The following is an 18454-nucleotide window of genomic DNA, read 5'->3' on the forward strand; positions in this document are numbered from 1 at the left end:
AAGTAAAATAAAAAAGGAAAAGGGGGGGCTGGCGCCTGGCAACCTGGCACGAAGCCCGGCCCGTGCTGGGCGGGCCAGGGGGTCGGGTCGGCCTCCTACTTTGTGTAAACGTGCCGGAACGGCCCGACATTGATTAATGACCGTGGCCAGGCCGATCCTTGGCTCGAATTGGTCCGAAAAATGTGGATCGTACCAGCCCGGCACAGCCCACATTACACCCATACTGTAGGGGTGACACGTTTAACCGGTGGGACCCACATCTGGGCCGGGGTTCCCCGTGTTCATGCGCATGAATCGGAAGACGAGGGCGCACACGGAGGAGGAGGAACCCTCGGCACGCGTCAGAGCGGTGGGGGTCGCGGCACGTGGGCGAGGAGCAGGGGATGGGACAGCCGGGAGAGAACGAGGTGGAAGAGTTGGGTTTGAAGGAGAGAGGGGACGAAGCGGCGGTGGCGGTGGAGGTGTTGCTGCAGAGGAGGCATGAGAGCCCGCTCTCCGTGTCGAGCATCATCGACACGTTCTGAGGCGGAGGCGCGCTCCCCCGAGAGAGGGAGACATTGTGCTGGAATAATTTACTTATATTTAATTGATTAGGACATAATTTGGGAGGGGATGGAGATGGATGTGGAGGGTGGGGAAGGTGGGTTGTTGTAAACCTCAAGACCTCAATACAATCAACTACATCGTATCGCGATAGAATCGGTAAGTATGCTTGTACTTGGATTAAATCCGAATCCAAAATCCAAATCCAAAGAAAACAGTGAATCCGAATTCGAATCCGAATCCAAATCCAACATATTTTCAAACTCGGATCTTTGATTTGTGATATCCCAATCCATATTCATAACAATATCCGATCCGTTTTATATATATATATAAGTAGGGATGCATGTAAAGCTTGCCGACGTACTATTAGATCCAGAATTTTGATTTCTCTCGCATCTCCTCCTCCAATCTTGGGCTTCGAAATCGCACCCCCACTCTCACTTCTCCTCCCTCGATTCGCCCCTGCTTCTTCGACGGCTCGCCCCGCCTATTTTCCATCCCGTCTCGCCCAAAAGGTCAGTCTCAGATTCTCTTTTTGTCTGGTATAAGTTTGTATGTTAAGTATTTTATTTAATTGATTTGTTTTGATTTCTTTCTTGCATGATGAATAATTTGTATCTACGAGATTGATTATTAAAAGTCAACAATTCGAGATTGTTTTTTTTATTATTAAATGTCACCAACTGGAGATTGTTTTTTTTTTTTCTTCTTTTTCTTTTCTTTTTCAGCCCATCATCAAAGAAGGAACTGGTTAACTAGTCCAACAGGTTTGAACAGGTTGCCCACAAACTATATAAATAAGATAAGATAAAATAAAATAAAAATCTACAACACATCACCAGATGGTGGAACCAGCACATTATCAGGGAAAGAAAATTAAAATAAAAAAACTTTAATCTAATCAATTTTCAGGAAATCTATATCTCTAATCAATTTTCACCTAGTCTATATTATCTCATAATGCTATTTAGTATAAAAATATATATCTCGTATTGCTCATAGTCGCCGAGTCTATGTGAAACGAAGCCTAGATTGGTTTAGACTCCGAATCTCTACTCGGATTTCCGGCAGAATATATAGGAATCCTTGTCCCCACAATATCAATGTCAATACAAAGGGGTAACCGGTTAGTAGTAGGCTCCGCAAATTCGGAGACGTGGGTCCCACACGGACTATTTTTCTTACCCCTGTGCTCCCTTCTTCTGAAATTCGTACCCGTCTTTCTCAAATTGGTTTGGGAATAGGGATAGGGATAGGCCCTTATCCCCCCTTTATATCCAAACGCAAATTTTTTACCCGAGAATAGTAGTTTTCGGTTATCCCCACCAACACCTTCATTTTCTATATAAAACTTCCTAATATTTTTTTTATCCTCAGGAACAATCCAATTTTCATCCAAACGCTATTTTTCTTATCCCCATACTTGTACCTATCCCTGTAATAGCTAGTTCTTGCTTATACCCGAACCAAAGTACCTTAGGGAACCAACCCTTCCGCCGCCCCTCGCCCCCTTCACATTTTCGCGCGCTGCGACAGGATTCCTACAATTCGGGGATCCTCTGGGCCTCTCTGTCCATCTGATCTGTCATGATCCGCGCCGCTGCCTGTCCTTCGAATCCCACGAAATCCGCCGTAGATCTTACGCCGCTCCCAGAACATCTCGCCGACCTTGCAATCCTGAAGGATCCCGCGACTAGCACCCACAAATTGTAAGGTTTTCCATCTGTATTTCCCAATCCCCCATCAACCCTCTCATGAGCACCCGAGGCGCCATCACCAGAAGAACCCTAATCAGTTTGTTCCCCTCAACATTTTAAAATTATTTTGTTGTTGAAAATTGAAGGTAACATTTTATGATCTCTTTACTTCAACATGGTTTTGATTTTTCTAAAAATTGCTTTGGTAAAAAACAATTAAGTTGGTTGCCCTCGCCCTCGCAATCTCTCCTCTTCTCTCCGAATCCTAATCAGGTTGGTTGCCCTTTTCTTTGAATTTTTATTTTTTTTCCTCTGTCTCATTTTACATTGTGTATTTTACGTTGTGTAGTTTGTATTGTTTAATTATACGTCTGTTTCGTCGCTTCGTTACCTTATGCCTATAGTTTTATGGTTTGGATTTTCGTCCTTGAACTAGGGATCTCCCCTATTCAATTCGAAACCAGAAATAGAAAAAAAAAAAGGAAAAAATCTTCATACATATTTTGTGGCTGAAAAAAGAGCATCAGAACTGATTTGTGTATACTGCGTTGATTTGTTTGGGTGAAAAAATCACTAATTGGATGATCCCCGCTTCCTTTTTTTTTTTTTTTTCTTATTTTATCCTGCTTTAATTAGTTTCTATTATTGATAATCTACAAAGAGTTAATTAATGCACTTAGGAGTAAGTTTATGCTGCAAAAGCTGTGAATTTTGCAAAAACTAAATTTCAATTGTATTGATGATTATATAAATTTTCGGATTGTTCATCATTCGAATTTGTATAGAAAACATAAGGTGGTTAGATTTTTTTTCCCAAAATTTTTGCATATTTCAATTATTGTAAGTATTTGATATTTTGAATGTGTTAGTTGTTTTAAAGTATTTGATATTCATATTGAAAATTTTATCCTATACTGATTAGAGGGCTTGATCTTTTTTCCCCTCCTTTTTTTATATTATCGATTTCTTCGTTTGAAAATATTATTCCCGAAAAGCTTCAGCTGAAAGGAAAAACATTAGATGTCAAGATGCGTGGGATAAAGAAGAAAAAAAACACAAGCATCAAGGGTTGAAGAAGAAAAAGAAACACAAGCGTCATCATGATGGAGAGTCTCAAAGTGGAGATAATGGACTTCAAGCAGGTTGCTTTTTGTACTTAGTAAATGTTATTATTTTTTATCATTTGTTACATGTTTCGTCTATCAAAAAGGGCCATATCAATAGTAGTTGTGTTTAACAATCTCGCATATGCGTGCTCTGGCCCCCATCTCTGCTCACTCTTCTCAGCCTTTGCACTGATGTTCGTATATATATGTACTCTTAATATCTGAGGAATGTTGGCAAGCTGCTCTCTCTTCTCTACTCTCTGAATTCTTTATTTTCTTTTAGTAAATAGATTCACTTAGTTTCAATTAGTTGCTACTTTTTCTGTATTTAGTTGCACTCCCTCTTCTCTGGTGTTCGTCCGGATTTTAGTTATATGCTTTGGTACCTTATATTTTGCTCAAAATTTTTATTGTTTCTTCTTATATTCTTTGCTCTCACCTTTCTTTTTTTTTTAATTTTTCCCTCACCTTGATTTGATTGCTACTTCCTCTTTTTTGAATAAAATTTGTATGAAAAGGTGCCAATTTGAAGGGAGGGTTACTAGCATGGCAAATATGAGAAATGGTGATGGCATATCCAAAAAATAGAGAAAGCTTGATAGCTTCAAGGCAACTCTTGCATCCACTATTCGCCGAAAAATTGCCAATCAATAAACGATATTTGGGTTTGACCCCAAAAAAAAAATTTGAGCAATCCTAAACCATAAACTGATACATGCGATATTGAAGCGTGAGAATTATTTTGCTTGGGGATCAAAAGAGTTGACTAGATTAAGTAATCACGAATCATTCTAATTAGCATCTCTAGCAATGATTCTGCTTTTTGAATGTTATTCCCTTTTTGTTTTTATTTTGATATTAGGATTGATGCGAGGTTGAGTAGATTTTCACTGTTTGGATGATTGGTTTGCTCTTGCTTTGATATGTTTTCATTTGTTTTCTATGAGTGATTAGATAATTAGCTGTGTTTAGACCATAGTACTTGCTGCTGTCAGTTGGGATGGTGAGTTTGACATGTTGGGTTTGAAGCAATGTGGTTTTAGTTTAATAAGGTGTTTAAAATTCTACTTTCAAAATAATTTGCTCTTTCGTACTTGCGGTCACAAGTTATCCATTAGCGCATGAGAAGCAGGCCGAGGAGAATAAGTTGTCATTGTTCATCCATCAAGACAAATGTCTTCTCTGGCTAAAAGATCTTACATCAATATTATATATTGTGTTTTTTTTTCTTTTATTATGCAGACCCGATTTTGATCCTTGACAATGCATTGCTCCCTAATGTTGGCATTAATTTAGTCTTTGGTCCAATTTTGAGGGTCCCCACTCCCCAAATGGGTTGGGTTTCTAAGTTTTATGTTGCAGTTTGGGAGATCTAATATGGATTTTGTTCTAATTAATCTATTGATGCATGTTCTATTGGCATTTTTTTTAGAATTATTGTTTTTATGCAATGTAGATTTTGTGCTATAGGGAGACTAAAATTCGATTTTTTTTTACTCCATCTTTGGTTATTTTATTATCTTTTTCTAACATTATTTTTGTTCAAGATTTGAATTTTTTTAGAATTTTTTTCCATTCTCGAAAGTTAGTTATAAGCTTTATTTCAAGACTTGACAACATCAGATATGTGTATTATGATTGTATTATTATTTTGTGCCCTGTAATTTGATTTTGGCACTGAGAATTAGGATTATTTGTTTTTGTATGTGCGGAATTTTTAAGTACATGCCAAAAGCTCATCTATGACACAATGGTTTGCTTGAAAATATACAATTTTAAGTACATGCCAAAAGCTCATCTATGACACAATGGTTTGCTTGAAAATATACTATTTTAATCTCATGTATGATTGGGAAAGAGTTAGTGTTAACATATGTAGGTAAAGCTGAGTAAATTATACAGTGCATACAATTTAATTTACATGTTTTGATTTATATAGGGTTCAGTTCTAAAAGTGTTTTCTTTTTTAAACTATTCTATGCATTAATCGTGGATCCGTTTTTAGTTTTCGAGTTGAAGTGACGTGATTAACTTATGGATAATTGATATATGTGCTAATCATGTATCTTNACATATATATATTTTATATATATATATATATGAAGAGCGATTGCTTAATTAACCCTCGGGCCTCGCCTGCCTCATATTCTCTTTAATTCTCTATTCTGAATTAATCTTTGCCTCATCATATTTTCTCTAATTCTCTATTCTGAATAGCAGAAATTATGCAGTTTTCCGCAAGTAAGTCGCGGTTGGATCAACCGTGGATCGTACTGAAGATCAGCTGGAAGGGGATCGAGAATCCGGAGCGTGGCAAGGTCTATTATCACTACGACAGCACGACAATCATGACGACAATCGCCAAAGACGTCAGCTGCTTCATCGAGAACCTGGATGGCAGCATGACCGAGATCTTCCAGAAGCTCAACGTGGCCGTTCCTTTTCTGAGCCGCCTGCCTCCCGACAGCAAAGATAAACTGCAAATAGAGCGGGAGTTGTGGGACCGAGTATGCAAAGCTCTAAGAAAGTGCGGCTCCGGAGGCTTTATGCTTTGTTTTGCAATCACCGTACCATTTGGTTCGGTTCAGTACCCGTTTGCAATTATAAAAGATGCGCGCGCGCTCGAAATAGATCCTCTGTTTTCTCCAATAAACCAACATCCGAGACTTACCACCGTGCTGCCTACCGATGCAGCTTCTTTGTGCTGTCCGATCTGTTTGGATAAGTTATTCGGAGAGGAGTCGGCTGTCGAATGGCTTCCTTGCGCTCATTGCTTCCATCATGGCTGCATTAATAGTTGGCTCAAATCCAACTGGACCTGTCCAGTCTGTCGACTTAGTATTGAAATAGATACTTAGCTTAGTATAGAAAAATTATGTAAGTAATTTTTATCCAAGAATCAAACGATTTTAGGACTAGACTAGACTAACTTGGTGGTACAAGGTCATTAGGAGAAGGGAAAGAGTATTATACGGCTTCGATTGTTAAAATATATATTTTCTTACTAGTTGAGATTAACTCAGTAATTTATTATCTTTACAGTAAAAGAAATTTGGTAATCTAAGCAAAATACTTTTTTTTTAGTAGTTTATCTTTTTAGAAAAGTGATAGACTCAGTTTTGTAATATTAACCATAGTATTTACTATCAATTTTCATCCCTAAATTACTACTATTTTATTGGTCAAAATTTTGAAGAAAAACGTGACTTTCATATAATCAATAGGATTCTAGCTTCACTGTTTTTTTTAATAAAAAATTTAGAATCATAAGTTTGGTTATTTTGGCGAATTATTTACAAGTCAAATTATAATTTAATTTATATAAGTCATAGTCAGGCCAAAGCGGCTTTACTCATGCATAAATCAACGTAAATTTGCACTTTCAAATGCATGTGGTAATGGTGAAAAGTCTTTCTTTTGTTACTTTTTCTTTTTTTCTTGAGTCCTGTTTGTGGGCTCCACATTTGAATTCCATCCAAAATAATTTATTACTTACACTCGAAACGACTGATAATTAAAATTTTGTAAATACGCATGTACAAGGTTTAATCCTATCTGTTAAGATACTTTTTTGGTAAGTATCATTAATCTATACAGTAGTTTGTATTGGGTTAAATTGATTAGCATCCTGCCCTATGATAAAAGGTCAAGTTGAGTTGAGTCATATTCGAAATGACATGAGGTTGAGTTTGACCGAGATATATTCGAAGTGGTGTGAGACTGATTGGATCGAATCATAATTGAGACCCGTGCGTGCTGTACATATGTTTTAAGTGAATTGATTATATATTTTTAACGGCTCCAACTTTTTGAATTAATAGTTAGTGCCAACAATCCCACAGATAGTATCAGATCAGAGATTATAGGTTTGATTCTTGCATGCTACAAAATTTTTCCGACCAAGTCACAATAAAGACCTGTGTGCGTTGTGTTTACATGTCTTAAGTAAATTGATTGTGCTTTTCTAATATTTCAAGATTTTGAAATTAAGGATTAGCACCAACGATCCAATAATTTGCGGTGGCTATGATAATAATGAGAAGCGGTGCATGTGAGATTTAGCCATTTAGTACAATATACAATACTAAGAAGAGTCCAATCGGTCATTGCAGTTAATTGATTCAGTTCTATTATCTTAATCATAATACAATTTTTTATGATCTCTTTATGTTCTTTAAATTAGTAATAATTTGTAGTTGTCTGGCACATGTTTGATATTGGAAATGTTTGTTCCATCCAACTTGATTCTTTCTCCTGTTCACTTTATTAGTTGACAAATTATTTGTTTTGGTTGAGTTCTTGTCACTTTAGTGGACAAATTATTTGTTTTGGTTGGGTGTTGGATGGCCGATGCCGTCGCGCAATGTGTCACATTTTTTGCTCACTAATGTTTGTCATCTTTGATGGTTCTTCTTGAATGGTGCCACGTTGATCGAAGAAATTGACTTTCTTATCATTTTTTTTCAAATTTATCATGAGATTTTTGCGCCCTATCTAATTGTGGGGACTTGGTAGGGTTTGAAAGGAGAGAATTTTCTTTTAGAAATAACTTCTTCAGTTACAAAAACTAACTAGTAGTATTTGGCAACTTAGAATGGGATCTTTTCTATGAAATTGAAATGAGACTTTATGTTCTAAAGCTGATGCTCTAATCTAAGAATTTTTGTTTTTTGTGCAGTGAAAAATTATTGAACAGTTTTCAATAAAAAAATATATATATGCTTATTAGTGATATTTCGTACATCATTATTGAATTAATACTTATACAGAATGTGAATCAACTAGGATTCGAACTTGAGATCTCGGGTACCAACCATCAAGTTCTTTGCCACTTGCTTTAAGGACGGCCGGTAATATAATTGTAATTTTTCACTTTTCCTTGTGCACTCTAGGCCGATCATACTAGTCTCTGGATGGGTTGGACATATGTGAACTTTGAGCTGGGTCTAAGTTCAATTTTGGGCATAGTACGCAATGTGACACGGCCCACTATGGAGTGTGAACGAAAACAACATGGACCATAAATTTTTGGAACACTTGAGGTTATGGTATCTTAGTTCCCATATTTGCAGAATATATTTATGACATATAAAAATAACTCTTTTATTTTCTTTTTCTACCCTCTAAAGAGCTGAAACCACTGAATTATTGAAAATCTTTTGGAAATTTCTCAAAATATTTGTATTGAAATTCAAATTTCACGAAAAATTTACTATTTCTGGTCTATTTCATACCAAAGCAAAATACCATCTGGTGGTGAAGAAAGAATCATTTCACACAAACCACAGCCTTTTCTCTCCGGTTGGGCCCCACAACCTAAGCAGTTCAGACACACCATAGCACACTGTTTATCTCAACTCCATGGGAGGCCAAGATGGCGCCACGTGTCCCTTCCCCCCCATCTCCAGTGTGTGGCCTTTAGGAGTTTATGAAGCTGATCCACAGATGCACCAACCAAAACATAGCCAAAAAAAAAAAACAATATATCTTTAAATCCAAGCTTGTATATTAAATCCAAGCTTCCTCATTGGCTACAATACTTGGGCTTGTGGTGAGCTCAATATCTCTGATCTCCTCTTCACTTCCACTTCCACTTCATTGGTTACTGAGATGGCTGCGGCTATCTCAACTGTGGGAGCTGTTAACAGAGTACCTGTAACTCTCTTTCTCTCTCTCTATCTCTCTATAGTAAATATGCTATGATTGATCTGGGTAAATATTACATAATGATTTAAATTATAAAGTTGTGCTGTTCTCTTATTTGGTTCCTTTGTTTGAGATCATTTCAATCAGTTTGATATATCGGCTTCTGTTAATTGATGAATATTCGTGCCTTTGTTGAATATATGCGGTGTTTCTTAGTTAGTTTAAGTTTTTGGAGAATAACAGCTATTTTATAGCTTTATAAAGTAATTAGGACAATTTCTGACTCTCCAACTTAATTTTCAGTTAATTTGTTCTGTAGTTACACAAGTTTAAGTGCTTGTTTAGCTTGTCAGGTTTTTAAAATAGCTCATCTACTTTAAGAAATATAAGTTCAAGGAACAATTAACAGATTTAGCTAATTAATCACCTGGAGCTTTTAAATCCACTGGAAGCTAAATTGAGAATCTTCATTTGGAGTTTCCAATTTTGCTATAGCAAATTAAAAGCCTCAGAAGAGATTTTAATATATATATATATAGNATTTAATGTAATTTGGTGGAGAAAAAGCATATGCATGCCTCTATAAAAGTATGCTATGTATTTTTGTATGTGTTATCCAAATTTCAAATTTTCAAAAGCCTTATAAGATATGGCTATATATATATATAGAGAGAGAGAGAGAGAGAGAGAGAGAGAGAGAGAGAGAGTTAGTTGGGCTAGAATACTATTAATAATATTTGTTCCTTTTTGCTATCAAGTTTTTAGCTTTTAGATTAATTCTTCTGATCATTTCTAACCGTTGGATTAAATGTTATAACTCAGTGGAGAATACTCAATCCTAGGGGAACCACTCAACCCTAAGAAACTAATATCATCCTAACCTTACAATTTCTCATCCAAGAATTAAACACTTGATAACAAAAAGGGGCAAATACCATTAATAGTATTCTAGCCCAACTCTATATGAGTTGTTCGACAAAAGTACTTGACTCTATATATATCTAAGAAGTTCTTTATTGGATCAACTCTACTTAGGTCTTCGACAAAAGTACTCAAGTCTTAATTACTAGAGTTGTTCGGAAAAGGATTATGAGCTTTCTTAATAACTTACTTTGCTGTACAGTAAATGCAGCAGTGTTAAATTAAACCTCGAAAGCTAGCATTTTACAGTTTTGCAATTTAAATTAGTTACTGACTCTCTAGCACTTTAGAGTTGATTTGGGTAATACTCCTTGCATGTCATGAACTGCTGCAGCTGAGCCGGTATGGTGCCAGCACAGGAGCCTCAGCCCCGGGCTCGGCCTTCTTTGGAAGCAGTTTGAAGAAGGCGGTGAGTGCCGGTGCGAGCCATGGGAAGGTGTCGACGGGTGCGTTCAAAGTCGTGGCAGCCGATCTCGATGAATCGAAGCAGACTAAGAAGGACAGGTGGCAGGGCCTTGCGTACGACACGTCGGACGACCAACAGGATATCACCAGAGGGAAGGGAACGGTGGATTCCCTCTTCCAGGCCCCCATGGACAGTGGCACTCACATCCCCGTCATGAGCTCCCAGGAGTACATCAGTCAGGGACTTCGCCAGTAAGTTGTAACCATTCAGTCTCTGAAAGTATTTCATTTAATAACACAACGCGACCCTCAATCATAGATCAGTTTCTGAACTTATCTGATATACTGCAGCTATGTAATCACTTGTTTAAATTGAAAGATTCAGAGACCCTATCACAATAAGTCAAAAGTTTAGGAGTTGCCGTTAAATTTACCCATTATTCCCTACATGCGTCGAACTTCTTTTCTAACAATGTATAGTGAATGGTGTTCAGGTACAACTTGGATAACAACGTGGATGGGTTCTACATAGCCCCTGCTTTCATGGATAAGCTTGTGGTTCACATTACCAAGAATTTCATGAACTTGCCCAACATTAAGGTATTACCTTTGCTATTTATATTACTTCATGGACTCGTATAGTTGATGAGTATATAGGTATTTTTGTAATAATTTTTTGTTTCTTTCAAAGGTTCCCCTTATTTTGGGTATTTGGGGAGGCAAAGGACAAGGAAAATCCTTCCAATGTGAGCTTGTGTTTGCTAAGATGGGAATCAAGTACGTGCCCCTCACCCCTCCCCAACCCTTTCCCTTTTAACTTTTCATGTCACAGTAAGGAATCAGGGCTAAATTTTGCCACTTGATTGTGCAATCCTGTACTATAGTAATGCTTTACGATCAGTCACAAGTAGAACATATTTGCAAATTTTGTGTTAATCTATCTCTTTCTATATAAAAACATTGTTTCTCTTTTACAAATATCTCTATCTGCAAAACTTTCAGTCCTATCATGATGAGTGCCGGCGAGCTCGAGAGCGGTAACGCTGGAGAGCCCGCGAAATTGATCCGCCAGCGGTACCGAGAGGCCGCAGACATCATTAAGAAGGGTAAAATGTGCTGCCTCTTCATCAATGATCTGGATGCGGGAGCAGGCCGTATGGGCGGGACCACACAGTACACAGTCAACAACCAGATGGTGAATGCCACCCTCATGAACATCGCCGACAACCCGACCAATGTGCAGCTCCCCGGAATGTACAACAAGCAGGATAATCCTCGTGTTCCGATTATAGTTACAGGGAACGACTTCTCGACTCTGTATGCACCTCTCATTCGTGACGGTCGTATGGAGAAGTTCTACTGGGCGCCGACAAGAGAGGACCGTATCGGCGTTTGCACAGGCATCTTCAGGACTGATAATGTTCCCAAGGAAGATATCATCAAGCTCGTCGATGCCTTTCCAGGCCAATCTATCGGTAAAACTCTCTACAAATCCTATTTTTATACTCTAACATTCAAAAATAGTTACTGACCGTCCCTAGAGCAAGCGGCAGAGGGCTTGGTGGTTGGTATCCGAGACCCAAGTTCGAATCCTAGTTGATTCACATTTCCAGCTAAGTTTATTTCTAAATGAAATAAAATGAAGCGGGTAGCGTGCTACCTATCTCTCTAAAAAAAAAAAACATTAAAAAATAGTTAAAATAAAGTCAATTTTGAATTCAATTGTATGTTATAGCAATGATTGTAAAGAATAAAAGACATGGATATCACAATTCCTACCATAATATGATGTGACCAAAAACATGACTTGTACACTAGCATTTTTATCATATTTAGCAAAATAAGGAGATTAACCTAGAAGATACCCCATTCTGTTTGACAGTTTATTGATATTTTGATCTATGCAGACTTCTTTGGAGCTCTCCGAGCTCGAGTTTACGATGACGAGGTGAGGAAGTGGGTCGCAGAGTCCGGCATTGAATCAATCGGCAAGAAGCTCGTGAACTCGCTCGAGGGGCCACCGACCTTCGAGCAGCCAAAGATGACACTAGACAAGCTCATGGAGTACGGCAATATGCTCGTCCAGGAGCAGGAGAACGTTAAGAGGGTGCAGCTTGCTGACAAGTACCTCAGCGAGGCCGCGCTTGGCGATGCCAATGCTGATGCCATGAAAACCGGAAACTTTTACGGTAAAATCCCTCAAAATCCTAGACACTATATTTTGGACAAAGTAGTTCAAAATGAATACAAACTAATACATCTTCCTGCAAAAAGGACTACCTACATTTACATGAAGTAGAATTTTTAAGGGCACGGAAGAATTTTTTCAAAGCAAGCATGATATTTCTAATCTCGGAGGGATGAATGTGTAAATAAATAAAATTTAGGGGGATTCATGTGTAAAAGATCTTTCAAAGAGTTATATTTATGATTGATATTAAGAAAGAAATGCTTATTTACTTGATTGCAGGTAAAGCTGCGCAACAAGTGAATATTCCTGTTCCTGAAGGTTGCACCGATCCGATAGCGACAAACTTCGATCCGACAGCTAGGAGTGATGATGGAAGCTGCCTCTATACCTTATAAATAGGGAGTATCTGAGTGTCATGTTTGAAGGAATGGAAGATTAATTAGAAGCATAAGCTCTTTTCTAGAAAGAAGATATGAACAGATTTTAGCTTGCCCTGTATGGGTAAATTGTGCTTGTGACCTTTCTTCTTTCCAAAATTGTGCTTGTGACCTTTCTTCTTTCCATGAAGGGCATTTGATTTGTATAATAGTTGATTTGCTTATTGCTGATAAATAGGTTCTGTTGCAGCTTTATTAGCTCTCCTTAAACAACATTTATGTAGAAATCACAGATCACGAGAGAAAAAAATCACTTCCTCCATATATCAATAAACAAGGGGAAATTTATCAACACAAACTAAACAAGGACAAGCAGTTGCAATGTTACGGCCAAGGATGATAATTCCTAGTTCGGAAGGTACAAACTCGTAAAAGAATCAAAAAGGAGAGAAAATAAAATAAAATGCAAGCAATTTACGTGGTTTGCTCAGTGACCTACATACACGGGCAAGGATAGTTCAAGTGTTCAACATCAAAATACCTTTTTTGCTTCAAAGGAGCAAGTCGCAGAGCAATATCCATAATCAGAATTGCTAGAATACAAATAGAATTGAACTGAAGGAAGTATGAGCAGGAAATCTTTCATCTTCCTGGAAACACAATATCAGGGATATTCTGGCAGATCAACACAGAATCAGGGAAAATATTTTTCTGAGAATTGTACGTATGGAGTCCTACAGAGCACAATAGCCCGCCATGTAAAGTATACAAAAGGAAGATTTTTTACCTAAAATGTGAAAAGGGCATCAAACTTGTACAATGGCACGAAAATTCCTACAAATCATCCAGTTAGCCACAAAGCCCTATAAATCTTGATGCTATTCAGGATGCTATCTTTGTCAGATGAGCGTGTGGAAGTTCTTGGTTCTTTTGAACTTTCCAAAGAAGTTATTTAGCTTAGTTAAGAAAATTTTATACAAAACATGACAGCATAGCAAACTAGTTTAAACAGTTTCAAAAAATTAAATATTTCTTTTATAGATTATTCACTCAATTCAGTCACATATCCAAGTTTTTTTAATTTCCCTCCCAGATCATCAAAGTTCGTCAAGGAAATTATTGGCTACTATGGCATGTCCTGACATTTCTTCACAAAGCTACCTACCAAATATATCGAGAGTACATGCCTAATGCAAAACAAGAATGACGAAGACATCAAGTCATCAACCACTAGCCTTACTTCACAATATATACATACTAATGCAAAGCAAGAATGACAAAGCCATCAAGTAATCAACCACTAGCCTTACTTCATAAGAAGTTAGAATTAGCCTTCCTCTGAATTTGATTTCAACCAACTTAAGTAAAGTGAAAGGATCTACACATTTACAATGACATCTATCACTTACTTGACCCAGATTACGTCACAAGTTCACATTACCTGGGCAAAAGCTGATCTTTTTTCTTCATAGAACAATCATTACTTTGCTCTTCCACTAACCAATTTTATTCAAAAGGAGGATTCTCATCATCCTCCTTGATACTGTCATCATCTGCTGTGTATTGAGCAGCTGCTTGGATCATCTCCTCATCAAGTCCTGTGAGTAAAATGGTTATTATTTCCAATTGCGTAGGGTGGGCGATGATTATAGCAACATTGATATAGAAAGGAAATTTACCGGAAAAAAAGGCTTCAATTTCTTCGTCACTTGAATTAACTGGTGATACTACATTATTTATGGGTTGATTAACATCCATCCAATTGGGATAATCGGTAGCTCCTGACAGCGGTCCACTTTTCTCCACAACCCAGTCATCAACAGTGTCCATATTATCAATGGAAATAGGATCAAAAGCTTTGACCTTCAATTGCTGCCTGCTACATTAAAAATGTCAAAATGAGATGTATGCATTAGTATGAGCGTAGATGAAACAAGGTAAAACTGTCTAAATATCCGCCAAATCCTGTATCATTTGGACACAAGTCAAAGAACTTAATTTATCTATATATTTAACTTTGGAATTGAGCCCCCAAAGTAAAATGTTGTCTAATGTTTATCACATTCTATCAAACTTAACAATTTCTGTCAAAAAAGTTACAGTCATATTTTACAGTTGAGCTCAAAGGATTTTCTGAAATCAAACAACAATTTAGTGGGGATTTAAATCCTACAAAGTAAGGAGCATCGACTTGTTTCCGCATGACCTACAGTTGGGGGATGCATAACCATTTTATCCTTGGGACTATTATTTTTTGAAGAAAATCCTTGAAACAATCAGTAAGCTTGCCTTTGTTGTAGCCGCAAGTTATACTGGACAAAAGTAAGATCATACATTCTCTGGTGTTCCAAGCAGTTCATTCTTTGGTTATGAATTTGTTCAAAAGGAATGTTTGTTCGATCGCATCCTTTGGCACTGCAAGTTTGACTAAGGATTCGCACGGCCAAACGTGTCAAATGTGGGCAAGCACATCCATAAGTGTACCACCATTCAGCTGCAATACATGATTCATCATTCATGAGGATATAGTAATATTAACAGGCCAAAATACACCTTCCAGGAAAACCAAATCGGTGACCAAGGCAAGCACATTAGTTACAGATTGGTTTTTTCTAGCTTTTAGAGCAGCTTCTCTATTTTGAAAAGCAGCAGCTAAATGTCCAGAAAATAAACAATCATGAGCTTTTGCCATCGCAAGAAGCTTCATTGCGCTCCCAAGCCCCAAAAGTACAAGTTCCTATTTGAAGCTTATGCCTCTACTGGGAAGGAATTTGTTGGGAAGAATGTCGGTGAAATTGCTGTTAGCCTGTTAGTGCTCTTCCAAAATAGGTTCACTCAACAGCTATATGAGATATAGTCAGGTCAAACATAAAAGAGAAAATAGTTTTTTGGTTTTCATTAAGCATGAATGTTCCTTACCAGGAAGTAAATTGCGCCTTGCCCTGATAGCCATCTTTCTTCGAAAATCCCCAGCTTCGCTTCTATATAAATTTAATTCCTTCTGGATTTTATCTTGGGTTTTCCCATCAGATACCAACCTCTCTATACAGTCCAAAAGACCTGATGCGATCTCATTCGAAACTTCTCCCCGAACACCATAGAAGAAGTGAGGATTTAAAAAGAAACCCGCCGCATGAAGAGGGCGGGGCAATTTCTTATCCCATCTCCAATCAATGATATCCCAATATGGCATATAGTCACTCTTCTTCACAAGCTCTTTCTTAATAGCCTCTTTGGCCTGATAAATACCCATATAAATATAACCCATCGCTGGCCTCTTATTGCTCCCAACTAATTTCAGAAGCCTTAGAAGTGGTTCGGTTATACGAACAATTGCAGCACAAGAGGACCAAAATGTTACACTAGTAACAAGATTACTCACAGCAATTCCGCCAGGTTTCTTAGAATAAGGGCAATCCATCCAGTCATCCGAGCTAACCATAGCTTTCAATTCCTCTTTCAAATTAGCCATACTCTTCAAAGTAATAAAATTCACAGCAGCGCGCGTCTCCCCTGCTAGCACCAAATCTTTCCCATGTGTGTATTTCCTCATCATATTCAAACTTGCCGCATTATTGTATATAAATCCCGTAATAGTTTTCGCGCTCTCTATGATTTGGTTTATAGCTTCCAACTTCCCAATATCTTCTAGCATTCCATCAATGCATCGGAAAGCACAAGGCGACCAGAACAATGTAGGGAAGGCCTCAGTGAGCCTTCTGCTTGCAAGAACATGGTTTTCGGTATTACTGGTGATTACTTGAACTACATTCTTCTCACCCACTTCCTCTACAACGTGCTTAAGCAATTCATAGAGAGTATCTTCAGAAGTGACGATGTGAGTAGCATCTACTGATTTCAAAAACATGGTTCCTTCGGGGCAATAGACTAGGAAATTGATTAACGTTTTACCTGTGTCGGTGGTCCATTCATCGGCCAATACAGAACAACCTGTTCTATTCCACGTCGATTTGTAGAAGTCTAACTGTAATCCAATTTCTTCCAGAGATTTCCTGAGGATCCAGCTACGGATGTCATGGTAGGAGAACGATTCGAGCCCTGGCGCTGCTGATGAGATAGCGTCGATCATCGGTTGGAAGTAGACCGAATTCACAGAGTCCAATGGAACCCCAGCTTCGTACAAGAACCGTCCGATTGCCATGAAGACCAGTTCCTTACCAACAGCAGAGCCCGAAGTAGACTTGAGCGGCGGCACAGTAACCTCACCAGCAGTTACAAGCCGAGGCAACAGTTGCGGCGAAGCGCGTTTCCGGCCCCTCCTCTTCCTCACCTTCTCCGGCGCTTTCACTGCATTCTCTTCCCTCACCTCAGCCGATCCGGTTCCAGAGAAATCGAGCACATTGTTGATAGGGATAGCCTGAAGTGCAGAATCATCAGTTTCATGATCGGGATGGGAGGATGCCGTGGGATGGAGTTTGTTGAGCTCATCGGCGAGCTTGAGTTTCTTCCGTTTGCGGGCAGCGGCTCCCTCGAGACTGTGGAGCATGGCATCCTGGACCTCAGTAGGAACACGGGGGCAGCAGGAGGCATTGCCCTTCTGCCGAGCGAGGTGCTCCTTGATGCGGTGGATGCCACCGCCCAGGAAGAGCTTCGAGCAGTAGACGCACTTCAGCTTCGTGCGGCCGCCGGAACGAATCATCAGGCAGTGCTTCCATGCAGGGTCGTGCTTCTGCGTCCCAATTGGCAGAATCACCTCGGAGGTTGATGCCATTCAATGGCGATGTTGTTGGCTTCTGCTTTCAACTGCAGTTAAATGTAGTAGAGTATTTGACAAGCGGAAAAGGATGGAGCTCCAACTACAATAGGAAGCTAATTTCAGAAACAAAACATAATAGCTCACCACCGGAAACCGGAAGCAACTGAGAGTTCGCGAGAATTTGAATTTGATTCAACTAAATCCCAACATTTATTTACCATTTTACTCAATGCACCTTCTTGCCTACATTCTTTTTTGCTTTCAACTAAAATTACCTTCAAATCAACAAGCAGAGAACTCTAAATAATAACCATGAGGAACGCTTGAATGAGATTTTGGATCTCAAAATACAAACTCCAAATTTGAATATTCTATTTTCGCAGAGGAAAGCTTCATAATCCATTTTAGCAGAGGAAAGAAGCTGCAGAATATAATCAACCTGCTACAGAATGTAATACTATTTATTAATGACGCTCTCTTCAAACTGCGGTTATTAGAAGAATCCATGTATTAAAAATCCCTTGCTAGCTTATCTTCGCAGGAGAAAACCAAGCACCAAATTTACGAGTCCAGGGTGGCCCACCAGAAGAACATGTCAATGAGTATCAACCAATCCCAATTCCCACTTGATAGATTAGACCCTTACATGTGTACTTAAAAAAATACATAATTAATTATAATAAAAAAGATTAAAAAAAAATTTAATAATAAAAGTTAATCGAACTTACAGGGTTTTTTTTTATTTTGGAAAAAGAAGGGGGCCGAAGCGATTGACCGACTCCTCCTGCTTCCGATTTTATTTTCGCCCTCCGCAAACTAAAGAGAGAGAGGGGAAAGGGAGCCGAGCG

At 38.4% G+C, this 18454-nt stretch overlaps 3 protein-coding genes across 3 annotated transcripts; 2 read left to right on the forward strand and 1 right to left on the reverse strand.

Moving 5' to 3' along the window:
* LOC109727756 lies at positions 927 to 6388 on the forward strand. The gene is made up of 3 exons (XM_020257932.1): positions 927 to 1061; positions 3239 to 3385; positions 5570 to 6388. Exon 3 carries the CDS (start codon positions 5575 to 5577, stop codon positions 6205 to 6207), a length of 633 nt encoding a protein of 210 aa, XP_020113521.1. The 5' UTR covers positions 927 to 1061; positions 3239 to 3385; positions 5570 to 5574; the 3' UTR covers positions 6208 to 6388.
* LOC109727786 (ribulose bisphosphate carboxylase/oxygenase activase 2, chloroplastic) lies at positions 8846 to 13138 on the forward strand. Its single transcript, XM_020257960.1, has 7 exons — positions 8846 to 9004; positions 10251 to 10573; positions 10816 to 10921; positions 11013 to 11098; positions 11324 to 11796; positions 12229 to 12510; positions 12792 to 13138. Exons 1-7 carry the CDS (start codon positions 8960 to 8962, stop codon positions 12905 to 12907), a joined length of 1431 nt encoding a protein of 476 aa, XP_020113549.1. The 5' UTR covers positions 8846 to 8959; the 3' UTR covers positions 12908 to 13138.
* On the reverse strand, positions 14164 to 17486 carry LOC109727785. Its single transcript, XM_020257959.1, has 4 exons — positions 15809 to 17486; positions 15179 to 15383; positions 14569 to 14765; positions 14164 to 14487 (listed from the first exon to the last, which is right to left on the reverse strand). Exons 1-4 carry the CDS (start codon positions 17394 to 17396, stop codon positions 14396 to 14398), a joined length of 2082 nt encoding a protein of 693 aa, XP_020113548.1. The 5' UTR covers positions 17397 to 17486; the 3' UTR covers positions 14164 to 14395.

Source organism: Ananas comosus, linkage group 23 (genome assembly GCF_001540865.1).
Source record: "Ananas comosus cultivar F153 linkage group 23, ASM154086v1, whole genome shotgun sequence".
In the NCBI taxonomy this organism is placed as follows: Eukaryota; Viridiplantae; Streptophyta; class Magnoliopsida; order Poales; family Bromeliaceae; genus Ananas; species Ananas comosus.

What these genes read in the sequence shown, in the direction of transcription:
- LOC109727756 (XM_020257932.1), top strand. Translation starts at nt 5,575, where the DNA reads ATGCAGTTTTCCGCAAGTAAGTCGCGGTTGGATCAACCGTGGATCGTA.
- LOC109727786 (XM_020257960.1), top strand. Translation starts at nt 8,960, where the DNA reads ATGGCTGCGGCTATCTCAACTGTGGGAGCTGTTAACAGAGTACCT. An exon ending in TGAACTTGCCCAACATTAAG is followed by an intron (nt 10,922 to 11,012) that starts GTATTACCTTTG and finishes TTTCTTTCAAAG; the next exon opens with GTTCCCCTTATTTTGGGTAT. An exon ending in CTTTCCAGGCCAATCTATCG is followed by an intron (nt 11,797 to 12,228) that starts GTAAAACTCTCT and finishes TGATCTATGCAG; the next exon opens with ACTTCTTTGGAGCTCTCCGA.
- LOC109727785 (XM_020257959.1), bottom strand. Translation starts at nt 17,396, where the DNA reads ATGCTCCACAGTCTCGAGGGAGCCGCTGCCCGCAAACGGAAGAAACTC. An exon ending in AAGGCGCAATTTACTTCCTG is followed by an intron (nt 15,384 to 15,808) that starts GTAAGGAACATT and finishes CATGTATTGCAG; the next exon opens with CTGAATGGTGGTACACTTAT. An exon ending in AACTTGCGGCTACAACAAAG is followed by an intron (nt 14,766 to 15,178) that starts GCAAGCTTACTG and finishes TTAATGTAGCAG; the next exon opens with GCAGCAATTGAAGGTCAAAG.